Below are 15,072 nucleotides of genomic sequence, written 5' to 3'. Positions count from 1 at the left end.
CACATCTCAAATTGGTTGCGGGGAATTATTGTACTTTTTTAGTTTTTCAATATTTAAATATTATTAGTGAATTCATGGACAATATCCAACTCTGAAAATTGACCAAAGTAACCATTGATAAACCAAAACCTACAAATTTTGAGCAGTTAAGTACTAACAAGTTATGCGCGCTTGATAATTTCTTGAAGACAAGGGGAACCCAAGTGATAGATGATTCACTGAAAGATGAATCTTTAACAAGACTGCCCCTCCCCCCACAACTCCAAATCTCTCTTCTAAAAGTAAAAACAAAAATGGACTGGCATGAAAAATAGAAGTTTCAGAAAATGTCTCAGATCAAGGCCAAAAGGCATGACATTGACGTATCGACATCTCAAATTGAGATAAAATAAGATAATTTACGAGCATGGAGAAAAATACCGATTATCGCACACAATAGTGTGGTCTAATGATGAATGACGTGGGATAACCCATGGAAGATTAAGGTTAAAATCACCCGACAAAAAAAAAACTGTCTATGCCTTAACGACATAGATATCCGATAATTAGTGAAATAATCAAAGTACACGCAACTTAGACATCACTGTCCTAAAAAATGCACCTAATAAGTATAAGCAACTTGATATGTATGCCTATTGAATGAAGAATAATATATGTGCAGAACTGCAGAAGTGTGTAGACAGAAAGAAGGAATTGGGCCCTCATGTTTAACAAGGGGGAAAATGCTATTGCATGTTGAAGAAATAAACTGAACCTAAATAATAAATCAAAGTCATACGATGGAAACCTAGTAAAAAGCATATGCTTCATCTGCTTCTTATTACTTTAGCACAATTTTAGACAGTATTAAATATTTGAGAAAAATATGGTACATTAGTGCATCTATTTTTTATTAAACGAGTCTTGAGAGCCAGCCGCACACGACTCAAAACTCGATAGATAATTATTTAACCCTTCTATTCTTCTCCAATTAAATATCAAGCTTTTGTCCGCAACAAAATTTGAAACGGCGAGGTGAGTCTAATGCATACACCACGTGTGTGCTATTACCACTGGACCAAAGCCCATGGAGGCACTAGAGCATCTTCAGAACATCTCTTTTGTCTTGCCAGATAAAAGTGTTGCACTATGACCATTGCCAACGGTCATATTGCACAAATAGCCTATTTTTTTTTTTTTAATTTACAAAAGTAACCTTCTCCAAAACTATAAATACCCCCCTCCCTCTTCTTCATTTCAATACTCAATACTCATTTATCAATCTAAATTTCACTCATTCTCTCAATCTCCAATTTTCAAGGCTTCAAGTCTCAATCTCAAATTTCAAGTTAAATCATGCCTCGTTTGGAAAGAGTGCGCTTATTTGTTTCGCAACACTTTGAAGTGCTTGAAGAAAATAAAGAAGGCCAAATATTAAAGTGCAAGAACTGTGGTAGTCTTAAATTTTCTTTCAGGGTGTACCACAGGCATTTTAAGGAGGCATATAAAATATTGTCTTGAGCGTATTTATCCAAAAATTCGTATTTAAGATTTTTCGATAATTTATGTAATTTTAAAATTATTAGACGTATTTATGCTTAATGTTTTACTTTGTTATTAATTTATTATGCATGATAATTTAGTTTTACTATTGTTTTGTTATTTTACTTTTTCTTCAAGCACTTTAATAATTAGGTTTCTATATTATATGTATACTACATATATTTATATAGCCATGTATAAGAAAGCAATTTATATTAGTATATACATATATGGTTTACAAGAAATTGCCTTAAATAAAAAAAATATAAAAAAAAAATTGCCCGGAAATAAAAAAGCCCGTTAGGCCCGTGAGCCCGGCCCATTTAGCCCAAGACCATGTGGGCTTAGGCCCGTCATGGGCTGGTTCCACCCGTTGAGCCCATGAAGCCCGGGACCATGAGGCCCGGGGCCGCCAGAGCCCAGCCCGCTTCAGCACGTTGGCCCGGCCCATTTAGGCCCGTGCCCAGCCCAAAATACAGCATTAATGTGCTTAAACTATTTAAATTTACTCGGAATTGGCTACATCAATATTTCCATTTTCAACTAGTCAAACCTCCTAAAAAGATGTTGGCAAGTTTAGAAGATAAACCACAAAAACAGCAAATTGAAATAGCAAAGGCGACATCACAGTAGAAAGAATTAATTTGACCTCAAAATATAGCCAAAACTACAACCACTCCATCCTCTCACCATCACTTTTAATTGAACAAAAACAAAGCTAGAGCTGGTGTCAGTTGCACCATCAATAATATGACGCATAGCATTTAGCTAGTCAATAAGAAAACAAAACCTATACATAATTTTAGAAGGCAAATTTCATGCCTATAACTAAGGATAGAGTTGAGAACATATACTTGCAGCGACATCATGAATGCAGGCATACCGTACCCCAATTTAGAACCAAACAAAGTGCATTAATACTGTCAACAATGAATATTGGGAAGCATGAACTTAGAATGATGCAGTACTTAAAACAGAAAACACCATCATGGCAGGCAATGACACTCTGCAATCAGTTCATCTACTTTTCAATCTGCCTCTACACTAGATAAATAAAGAAAATAGAAATTGCAAATTTCAGCAAGTTATTGACTTATTCGCACAAGAAAGCTTGTGACCGTGAGCTGGTAGTAGTGAACAACGTACAACAAGCAACTGTATGCATACGTATATCAATTAATAGAAAAACTAAACATGCAACGACGTAAGGTACAAGGTTCCCATAAATTGAAAAACAGGTGATCTCATCATCATTTGCACACAACATAGTCTTATTCCGAACTTCCCCACCAGTTTTTTATGATAGAGTTAACCACCTTGTTTTTTCTCCAAAAGGACATCTTGCTGTATCAAAAAGGGGTTTTCTCTTAAAAGTAGCTAGGTTAAAAACAACATACACTTGTATCCTGGCCAACAGGGATTGCAGCTTAGGAATACACTAACCTATTTTGAGTCAAAGAAACAACCTCAGACATTCCACCTTATACTTTTCAATGGATACTATGTCAATTCTACCAACGGATGCAACATTATATCAAGCTAAAATTCTTTGTGCTTTTCTTTTAGTCATAAATATGATTTCAACAAGATTGACATATAGCTATCGCAAAGCAAGTGAGCAACTAGTATATTTCTTTTATAAGTTGCCACACATCAACCAATTCACCAAGTACCTATTGCCTCCTACCAACACAGCTACATGTACTACATAACAAAGCAACTAGCATTTATACCAACTCCAACAGTCTTATATTTCCAAATTCTTGCTACTCCTAATTCTTAATTATCTCAGCCACGACTAAAGAACTTCAGTAGTCCTTAAGATGTTAATAACAAGTTTAATTCCAGATTATGGTCATTTAGCATTTTGCCACACTTAGCCAACATAAACCAATAAACTGATTTTTCTTTTCTTGGAGGACATTTTAGCTGACTATGGTATAGGAAGTAGAGCACGCAGAGCCAAGAAAGTAACTAGATAAATCTTACAGGCGAGTCTCTCAAGTTTTATTCTTCCAATTCAAAGCGGTTGGTAACTTTGGTTGCAAGAATATACCATTCTCATTTGAACGTAATACTTCCAATCACCAGTGATTTGTTTATCTGCAAAATTATGGCAAATGCATGACTTCATACCTCTCATTATCGCATTGTGAATCTGACATACTCACATACAAACCAGTATATTGCAACCAAAAAATTTAAGGCTGAAGTCACTGAGAAGTGAGAACTTCTCCAAACATGATTTCAAAAGATTCCACAAGACAGGAACAAAAATGTCTTGAACACTGTTCTGGCAGTCTGTAGCAGTTTGGGATAGGTAGTGAATACATGAGCTAGATGAAGGTTGTTAAAGGCAAGAAGGGTAGAAACACCACAAACTATGTTGAAGCTTTAAGCTCAAAGCATAATTAAAGCGTAATTAAATTGTAATGAAGAAGGGCAAATGAATTTCTTGTACTAAAATCAAGAAGGGCAAATGACTGATGTTTCAGTTAACGTGACACACTTTCCTTTTTAGTCCGTTCCAAAAGAATGACACTTGCAAATTTGGAAGCAATTAACTTTACACTTCCCATTTTACCTATAATGAGAAGCTTTTATAACCACACAAATGTTATGGTATGTCTAAGGCCAAAAGTTTCAAAAGTTCTATAACCATACAAATGCTATGACATATTTTAGACCACCAGTTTCAAAAGTCTTCCTTTCTTTCTTAAAATTCGTGTCAATCCAATCTCTGTCACATAAATTGGAACGGAGGGAGTAATATATACGAAGTAAATAACATGTCAAGCAAATTTTTGCAATGACTAAGGGAAACAACCGAACCAAAGCAACAAAACCGCAAAAACCGAACCAAAACCAACAAAACCGAAAGCACTGCTGAAAGATTAAATATTATAAAAGCGACTTAGCTAGTTTAGTTTCCTTTTAAGCACAAATCAAGTCAAACCGAACCATGAACACCCCTAGAGACAATGATGAAACAAGGCAAGCAGGCTTCTACATAAACTAGAATAATTTTATTTATTTAATTATGAGCCTGTTTGGATGGGCTTGTTTTAAGTGACTTTTAAGTCAAAATAGCTTTTAAGCCATAAGTTAGGAATTCTAACTTTTTGCTTTTGGCTTGTTTTTGTCATTTTAGCTTAAAAACAAGTGCTTAAAAGCACTTTTTTACTTTATCCAAACACTACAAAATGGCTTAAAAGCTATTTTAGCTTAAAAGCACTTAAAACAAGCCAATCCAAACGGGCTCTATGTCTTTAACATCTCCTCCCCCCCCCCCCCCAAAACCCTCCCTCCAACCGTGCCCAGGCTTAATTATAGGTCAAGCATGTAAAAAATCAACTTGATAATGGATGGTGATGCCATAGTGAGACTTAAACCCCAGAGTTCTATTTGCTCTGATATCATGTTCAATTATGTGACTATCAAATCTAAAAGCTAGAACTTTAAAAAAGACACACTTTTATTTACTTAATTATGTTTCATATATTGCCCCGCAAGTTTAGATTTAATTCATTTTCATTGGCCAAACATGTGAAAATATTTTTTGACTAAGAATGGCTTCCAAACTTGAACACACTATTAGTATTTAAGCGACTTTACATCAATATGTTAAAGGCTTCCTATAATTGGTAAACAATGTGCAAAACACTTGTTCCCGGCAAAATTCTTAGGACAAAAATAAGGGAATTCTCCACAATACGCATTATTGGCTTGCCTCTATAAATAAGACATAAATCCACCAATATATGTAATACACTATAGAGTTTAAAACTTAAGGAGAAAATTAGCCTATAGGAAAAGTGTTAAGTAGGCCATATAAATACGGAAGAAGTATTATATGTATCTCTCACCGGTAAGAATAACTTGTATACATTGATAAGTGCAAGTACAAAAAGACCCAAGCCTAAGACAATCGTCACCATGCATTATCTCAATTTCTTCTCCTTTTTTTATCATATCTTCCTCAAATGGTACCAGCATATTTGTGAGAAATTACTAGTTTGTATTTACCACTATGTTCAGTTGAACAAAATATCATCGTGCATTTTCCAACAACTATTGTCTATTCGTGGCTTTGTCTCTTTTCGTCAGTTGCATTAAATAACACTGCATATTGACTCGCAATCCTTGTGCAAACCTGACCCAAGAAGCCCCCCCAATGTGCCACCACGTACCACCAGCCACACAGCCAGACGTGTTTCCTAGTGCCACGTTGTATCACGACCCAGTGAGAACGGCAATAGCTACCTTGAGACCACAGTCCAACAATACTGAAGCAACCACATACCCTGACTCCCTTAACTTATTCTGACAGCTAAAATTGTAAATTTTGGCGTTTCTAGATTTGTAAGCGAGGAGTTTAACATTTCAAGTTAAATTTTCAAGCTTTCCTCGTAGTTTGAAATCGACGGAGGCTAGAGACTCCAACCAAGGTGTTCTTTGATTTACCCAACAAAATTCCAAAGGTTTTTCGGCAACTCAATACCTTTGGTCAATTATCTTGACTTTTCCACAATTCCACCCACACTACATTGGTATTCCAGCATACTAAAGATATCCTATCTTGTAACCATCTCCAGTGATTGTGCTTTTTTTATAAAAAAGAATTGGGAACCTGCTTTTTCCAGCAAACAAATTTTTTGAAGAATTTCTTTCCACAAACAAAAATCGTATGATCTTCTCAGAGTGCTCAATTTCACCTTAGGTAACTATCTCATATTTTGTGGCCATTTCGGTTGTGCCAAATATATCTCGAAATCTTGGTCAAAGAAAAAATGGGACTTAGAGATTGAGGATTGCATGTTCTTTTATCTCATTATCTTTAGTTCCTAAAATAAGGTACTTGAGAAGTCAACTTCATAACTAGTTTCCGCAATTCAAGCAAATAATTTTATTACCTATGAATCTAGATACTTTATTTTAGACCCGGTGTCATTGATAAATGAGCTTTAGATCATATTTTAATAATATGTTTCTCTTCTCCATTATTTCTTGTTTCTCAAACCTCCCTACTACCACATAGGTAATGGATCCCAAACGCCTACTGAAATATGTCGAGTTACCTATATACCCTCTTTGAATTATATTCTTGGTTGTACTTTTAATTTCATATTCATTAGTTTCTTACCTCAATGACTTAATTGCTCAATAACCTTTTTCAATACATGTGCTTGCATGAAGGAATGCCCTTTTTAATACTTGTACTTTCATGAAGGACCACAATATGAGAACGAGAATTCATATTGAACATGAGTTACATGGATTTTACCATATTAACTTTTCGAGACCACCCATAGCTTGTCATCTGACCAACTCATTTGATTACATCCTGGTTTATCTAAACTTTAAGAGAGTGGTATCTTGTTTGTCATTTTTTTGATAAGGTAACTAATTTTATTAAGAAATAGGGAAAATTCGATATACAAGTCATACATCCCAATTAAAAGAGCCTGATATGATTCTCCACAAAAGAGGCCCAATCCTCTACACAAATAGGGGCCTTATGAGTACACCAAAAAGAAACTAGAAACAAACTACTTTGCAATTTTACAAAATCTTGTTCCACCCTTCAATTGCCTCCTATTTCTTTCTTTCCAAATAACCCACATGAGTGCTAAGGGGGCAACATACCAAGCCCTTGGACTTCTCTTCCCCCTGCTATGAGCCCAACTATGTAACGTTTCTTTCACTATGCCCGGCATCACCCATTGCACCACAAACAAAGGACCACCTTTCACAAATGATTAGCCACTTTACAATGCAATAGGAGATAATTTACATCTTCGCCCGAGCTTTTGCACATGAAACACCAATTGACGTAGGTGATCCTCCTCTTTCTCGGATTTTCGCTGTCAAAATCACTCCCTTTGCTGCCAACAAACATGCCTCGGTGCTCTAGAAATCCAAATAGTGCATCAAGGGAAATATGTTCCTCTCACCTAATAACCTCTTATAATAAGATTTAAGAGTGAACATTCCATCTCTATTTTCTCGCCATTTTCATACATCAATATAATGTTCAATGTATCCAACCCGTACAATACCTCAACAAAGTTGTGAAATTCTTACTCCCAATCATGTAGGTTCCTCATGAATCTCAAATATCAAAGAACAACCCCCTCGTGAGACCTTCACATTTGTTGGATTGTCATCTCTCTTTGGCATAATACTCTGTATATGTTGGGGAAGGCTTCCCTCAACTCGTTCTCCCCGCACCATTTATGCGCCCAAAAACTAATCTTGCTTTCATCCCCAACCTTGAAAAACATGTCCACTTAAGTCTTCTCACTCCTTCATGATACTCCTCCATAAACCACATCCATACGGTACTATGATGTTTCTAGTCCTCCATCCCTCTTCCGTGATATCATATTTTTTTGTTACCACCCCCGTCCAGATGCATTCTCCACCACCCCAAATTCTATATCCATTTCCCTAGCAATGTTTTGTTGAAAACCTTGAGATCTTTTACTAGAAGTCCTCTCCATTCCTTTGGAGAAGTCAAAACTCTCCAGTTTACTAAATGATACTTTCTTGTTCCTCCCATTGTGTCCCACAAAAAGTTTCGCGGAAGTCTTTCCAACCTTTTATTTACTTTACCAAGAGCCTGATACTTCCTTCCCTCCTTTAGACAAATACCTCTTTCCCATCCAGCAAGTCGCTTCTTACTCTCTATCACCAGATTTCACACTACAAGATCTTTGCTCAAAGCACCCAACGGTAGCCCCAAGTAGGTAGTAGGTAAAGTACCCACCTTACAATTCAACACTTGCGCAATCTCTTCAATATTCTCCACTTCTCCAACCGATGTGATCTCACAATTTCTGAGATTGACTACGGTCTAAAATAACCTGGAATCGGATAAGCATTTGTCTCAAGTGAGCTAGTTAGGACACATCTGCATCACACAAAAAAACGGCATCGGCAAATAAGAGATATGTAATTGTCACATTACCATGCCTTCTAAACGAAGCATCAAATCGTTCAATAGTCCTTCAATGACCGACCTATCCATCATTTTACTCAATGTTTCCATCGCGAAAGTGAATAACGTAGGGGATAGTGAATCCTCTGTCTCAAACCCCTCGAACTCCCGGAAAACCACATGGAATCACATAAACCAAAATAGAGAATCTGGCAGTAGAAATACAAAACTTGATCCATCTCCTCCATTTGTCCCCAAAGCCCATTTTCAACATAATGAAATCCATAAAATCGCAATTCACATAATCATAAGTTTTCTCAAGGTCCATCTTACATAAAGTTCCCAACTTACATAGCCTCTGCAACTCGGGAATAATGGGCCCATCTCTCAGCTCTTCTCCACTTAAATACCAAGCTTAGTTTGCAAGACCCAGGGCTCGAACCTGTGACAAGTCACGAGTCTCTCAACTTTTGCCACTTGAAGTAAGACCTAAGGGCTTAAATGAATATAATAATTTGAGAAATTTATTTATCTAATAAAAGGTCATAGAAGAGAATCAAAGTTTGTACCAAGAAGCTGTAACCTAGAACCAGGCACAAGAAGTTGAAGGACATCTCATCAAAACTGGAGTATTGAGGACTTATTTCCTATCCGCTTAGGTCAAAAGAGCACTATTGACTACCTAATTTCAAGCTTAAGAGAATTTATCATTGAAGCACTTCAAGGACTCACAAAATCTAATTCCTTGAACATTTCTCAATTGGTGTGTCACCATTATGCAGAGGCCATAAACATTTATGTAATTCCTTAAACATATAAGTGTTAGTTCTGAGATTTCTCTGAGAAATATAAAATCAAGGAAAGAGTTCTAGGATTGAGACAAATAAAGCATGTAATTGAATATTGAGTAAAGAGAAAACATTGAAGTTGTCGTCAACTTATTTGTCTCTATTCCAGATAACTCATGGCCAGCATTGTTCAAGCCAAAAGCTTTAAGAAGCGCTCCAAGTCTATTGGGGCTTTGAACGCAAAACGTAGTTAAAGTATGAGCTTTAGTTAAAAAAGACGTAATGAAGAAACAAAATAAAAATATACCTATAATGCGAGATAAAAGTAACAAATTCATTGATAATGTTTTTATTTAACAACTAAAATATCTCTTTGTTGATTATATTTGTTATTCAGTACCGTTCGACTCAAGATAGCATGCATGGGCAATAAGGCGCATGCTTTAGTTCCTTGCCTACACTGAAGCAGCTTAAGTGAGGCAAAGCGCACTCCGTGAGCTTTTTTGGGCTTCAGGGCTTAATTGCGTCTTAAATGAGCCTTTGACAACATTGTTCATGGCTACATATTCTTGAGAGAAAGGTTATTAGCCGAAGGTTGTGGTCTAGTGGTCAATGACGTGGAGAAGAACTATGAGGTCTTAGGTTCAAATCTCTGCGGAGGCAAAAGCACACTAAGTGATTTCTTCCCATTTGCTTAAGCATTGGTGGGCAGAGTTACCCGATACTTGTGTTGCTGGAAGGTAGTAGGTATCTGATAGAATAGAGGAGGTGCGCGCAAGCAGGCCTGAACACCATCTTCATTCAAAGAAAATAACAAAGTCTAGTGCCTGGAAATACTAATCTCACTTTATTTGGACTCATGTTGAAAGGACAGTATTTGTCTGATGCCAAAGCTCTCTCTTTCTCATTTGTCCTTTTTCTCATCCTCATCTTTGGTCCTTGCAACTCAGATCTAATATAAGTGCTCTACTATTGTCCTAAAAGCCCATGCTTGCTTTGCATTTCAAATAGGGGAATTACTTGCTTATGATTGTGTTCTTTACAGAACCTATTTTCTTGATTCAAATGCAGGAAATTTGAGTTATACAGTAATCTATAACAATCTATTACTCCATTGGAAACAAAAAATCCATAACAAAAGTTATCATTAATACAAAAGAAGCATTATTATAAGTTATGCAATTGGGTGCGACAGATCTGCTTGAAAAAAGAATCGGAATGTGGTACAATAAGTTTCCCGGGAAAAAGAAAACAACAATCCCTAATAGTTCCAGCTCTAAGGTTTGCTTTCAAAAGCCACGAAAGAAAGGGTGTCAGAGCTAACTTTGTCACCTTTTGGAAGTTGGAACAACACACTATTACTTCAGAAACTAACAATTGTCCTCAGGCTTATCATCAGAAAAAATAAACACCAGTTCTCATGCCTTCTCGTTAAGAGTTAGATGCAGTGAAGGAGGGACAAAAACAGATCAAATTTCTACTATATTATATTAGGTTAAAACAATTATAACAGTAATAACAGGTACCTGCTGAAGGGTCAGTAAAAGCTCTCTAACCAATTTCTGCATAGCATCACAAGGAAAAAGCATGAACTATGATGCATCGATCGGTCAAAGGAAGCGATTAACTATTTTCTTTTCTCAATTCTGCCCAACCACTACTGCTTCTTACAAATTTGTCCACTATACCAAACTCTTTATTCTGCGCCAACCTCCTAGAATAGTTCTCAGTTGAAATGAGGCCCTTCTTAAGTCTCCTATAGTAAATGATTTCCCAAGGCCACAAGCGAGAACAACCAAAATAAGTTTCCACAGGTAACTCATTTTCTCTCTTCTCTTGGTTCTCTAGCCCATAGTGTTTGAGAACCCGGTATACTTCCTCTGAGGATAGACTTGTCAAAGTAGCGGCATGAAGCCTCTCAGCAACTGGTGAACCAGAATTTGGATTTTGTGCCCATGTCTGCTCTTCCACCACATCATTATTTTGAAGCTCCCTTGTCTCTGCCAAACTCTTTGGAGATGCACTCCATGTTGTAAGATCACACGTGTCAGATCCTGTGGTATTTGAATTTTTCCATTGACAAGAATCTTTGTCTATATTTATTGCATCCCTCCTCTGACAACAATCATGCTCAACATCCTCTTCCAGTTCACAAACTGCAGCGTCACCTTGATTTTCCACTTGAACAATGATGTTTTCAAGCTTAGAATCATCCATTCTAGCAGCACTATTTTCCAGTGGTTCCCCTTCAAATAAAACTCCATTAGACTGAGGGTCACCAGCATCCACAAAAGTGGCCTTCTGATCTTTCTGCACCTTTTCCGGAGACGAAGATGATGTAGGAGAGCTTGACCTCGACTTCATATTAGACTTGTAACTTCTACCTCTAGTATGAAGGGTTGATGAACCAGACTGTGAACTGGAAAATGGAGAATCTTTAATGGAGGATACTAATTTTGACCTAGATGGTGAGGGAGACTGAGACAAAGACCTCATTGACCTAGAAGAGGACCGTGACTGAGATGAAGTATGATTCGAATGATATGAAGGTGATATTGACACCCTGGCTTTCTTTGGAAGAAACTTCTCAATACTCCCCCGTTCCTTCCAACATCGCTTGTTTTCTCTGTGGTTGTTTCTTCCGCCTCTATGAGTCGTCCTTGCTGAAGGAGAAGGTTCACTCCTCAATCTATGGCCATCTCTGGAATCAATAGCCTCCCTGGTACCTTTGGTCATCCTCAATGATATTGTGCCACGACCAGCTCGAAGTCTTCTTGAAGTCCTGGATTCAAGCCTCTTGATCCCCTGGGGACACTTCTGCATCTTGTGACCTGCTTCACCACAGTTGTAACAAGCATTTTGAGTCGTCGGATCAATTTGCTCTACTCCTGCTTTCTCTTCAGGCTTCCTCAAAGAGAGTGAACCATCCCTGTGTGTCAAAACATTTTGCTCCTTCCGCTCATCAGCCTCATTAGGTTCATATCTATCAAACTCCAATCCATCCTCAAGGACATTTTCATTCATTTGATTATCATTTTTTGAGAGGTTTCCCTCAACACCTCCACCTTGATCCGGAAGATCATCCACAAAAGGATGATGTTCCTTGTAATCTTTCTTATTCTCATGGCATGCCTCATTTGTAATTTCAGCAGGAAGCCTTTCGCCACCATTCCCTTGCCTACAAATTTCTTTATAACCTTGTTCCCCATTTGAACCAACCCCACGATTAACATGGTCAACATAATCTTCCCTAGCAGAGTGCGTCCTTCCTACTGCTTCAAAAGATTTAACATCTCGTGTATATTTCTGCAAGAACTGAGGCTGCTTATTAGACCATGAAAGACTTATTGGCTCTCCACATATGAACTTTCCTCGAAGTGTTTTTAGAGCTTTCTCAGCATTTCTAGGATAGTCATAAACTACAAATCCAAATTTGTCTTTCACGCGAACATTACACCGTCCGAATCTCCGGAAAACACGCTCAAGTTCATCTCTACGAATGCGAGATGATAGGTTACCAAGGTGCAGAGACATCTGTAGCATAAGACATAATGTCACTAAACATTTAACCAGAGCTCATCTGTTCATACAATTAGATATTGCACATGTATAACTTTTTCTCTTGGATAGTAAGCAGCCAAAAAACATTGTCTGTCAAAATATTGACTCATGAACTGCCATGTGAACTACATAGCAAAAAGTAAATTGAAGAATATGCAAATTTTCCCAGACATATTGGAATTTGTATTCTAGATCCTCGACAACTTACATCCAGATCACAGTACTCAAGAAGCAGACTATATCTTAATAAAGCATAAAATTTAAATAAATAAAAAAACTGCAAATACATCTTTGTTTTGTCTCATTTCTTCTTCCTAATAGATTAAATGGCACAGCCAATAAACACACACACACTTATATATATATGTACCTGTATATATACTTGATGAGTTAATTGAACACCACATCTATTGTAATGCGCACATTGAGCTATCATTGAGCTACTAATGTAATTCTATTTCTTCCTTGACACCAGATAGCCAAATGACCATATCAAATCAAGTAAATACTTCGAATATTTCCATTTCTGTCCGTAAACTCTTTTCCCTGTACCCAACTAGCAAAAAACGGCTATCCACCATTTTCACTATAGTATTAACTTGGAATAGTGTTTTAAGACAAAATTTTATGGATTACCACCAACAATAATAAAAAGAATAACACAAAACAAAAGATAAAATAAACAAAATTGGAAAAAGCACAACAATGTTTTCAATCTCAAAGTAACCAAGTTCGAAAGCTAAGCATTTACTGACTTACGAGCACAGAAGAACCTCAAAGACAATCACAATGACAATTAAGCATTCATTTCTCTCACAAAACAAGGAACATGTGTACATGTACATATATGCTGACTGAGCCATCATTTCTCCCGCAAAACAACGAAGACATATACACAAATATGTTATACATCAATCCCAAGCTAGTTGGAGTTGGCTATAAAGGGCAGCCCAGTGTACTAAGCTCCTGCTATGCGCGGGGTCCGGGGAAGGGCCGGACCACAAGAGTCTATTGTACACAGCCTTACCCTGCATTTTTGCAAGAGGCTGTTTCCACGGCTTGAATCCGTGACATCCTGGTCACATGATAGCAACTTTACTAGCTACGCCAAAGCTCCCCTTCAAACTTTACCGGTTGGAGTTGGCTATATGAATCCTAAATACCATTCCACTTGGACCCGTGTCATTCGAGTACTAAACGATTTGTCTTTTAAGAGAAACTATTTTTCTATACACTCTATACAACAAACCTCAATCCCAATTTGTTTCGTTCTGATACTCAACAATTTCTCTCTGAAAACAAACTAGGGTTTATCTGGCACGGGTGTTTTCTACCTTTTCTTTTTCTACTGATATATTCAAACACATGCACATGTATAAAATAGTAGAGTTGGTGTAAACAGTATCATTAAGATTCATAATAGGCCTAACTTTCTCCTATTAAAAACACAAGGTTCATGCTATAAAATCATTTTCTTCGTAAATTCTAAGGATATTGATCATGAATACTGCCCAAATGGGTACCTTTCTTTTCCATGAAATGTCAATAACACGCTAAAAGAAACTATTATGGGTGCAAAAGAGGGAAGAGAAGGGCAATGGAAAGCTCTAGCAAATTCAAGAACCGTATTATCAAAGAGAGCATATATACACTCATAAGCAAGCAAAGAAAACGGATTTCTATATATGGGATTACCTTGAAATGGCCTCCTCTGTGATTGGGCACTTTTGCCTCTGTTTGGTTTTGGATCTTTTGATTTGGGAAGAAAGAAGGGGTGAAATATTATGGATCTTTAAAATATATCACTTAAATTTCAGTACCCGACCTCCTGCACTTTAAACCTCAAAATTCACAACTTGAGGACATCCTGTGCTAAAGTTGAAAAATTGTGTCCATAAGTTTGTAATCTTATGATCTAAATTTTAAATTGGTAGTTTAGAAATTTAAGACAATTAGTCCTGAATTTCAAATTAGCAGTTCAAAATTTCAGGATACTTAGTCTCAAAATTTGGATGAACTGGTTAATCTTTAAAAATATTGTAAATTATGGATATATTTTAAATAGCTGGCTTAAAAGTGACTATTGCTGCACTTCTCCGTGAAATATTAGCTCATTTGTAATTGGGAGAAATTCAAAAAGGGAAATTACCAGCTATGTCACTCTACAAACTTTCCTAACAAAAAATAGCCCAAAACAAAATATCTACTAAAAAGGGCCCAAATGTCATTTTTGGCCCAAATAGTTTCAATTAAGATCGGAAG

At 36.9% G+C, this 15,072-nt stretch overlaps 1 protein-coding gene across 1 annotated transcript; it reads right to left on the bottom strand.

Moving 5' to 3' along the window:
* LOC109232897 lies at positions 2,106 to 14,543 on the bottom strand (the record flags this gene model as incomplete). The annotated part of the gene is given in 3 exon segments (XM_019398587.1): positions 2,106 to 3,624; positions 10,776 to 12,783; positions 14,506 to 14,543. A coding segment is annotated over 1 exon segment (1,911 nt). The 3' UTR covers positions 2,106 to 3,624; positions 10,776 to 10,872.

The sequence above is a fragment of the Nicotiana attenuata genome, chromosome 10 (genome assembly GCF_001879085.1).
Source record: "Nicotiana attenuata strain UT chromosome 10, NIATTr2, whole genome shotgun sequence".
Taxonomy (NCBI): domain Eukaryota; kingdom Viridiplantae; phylum Streptophyta; class Magnoliopsida; order Solanales; family Solanaceae; genus Nicotiana; species Nicotiana attenuata.
Note: the sequence above shows the minus strand (reverse complement) of the source record. Positions and strands in the feature narration are given on the sequence as shown.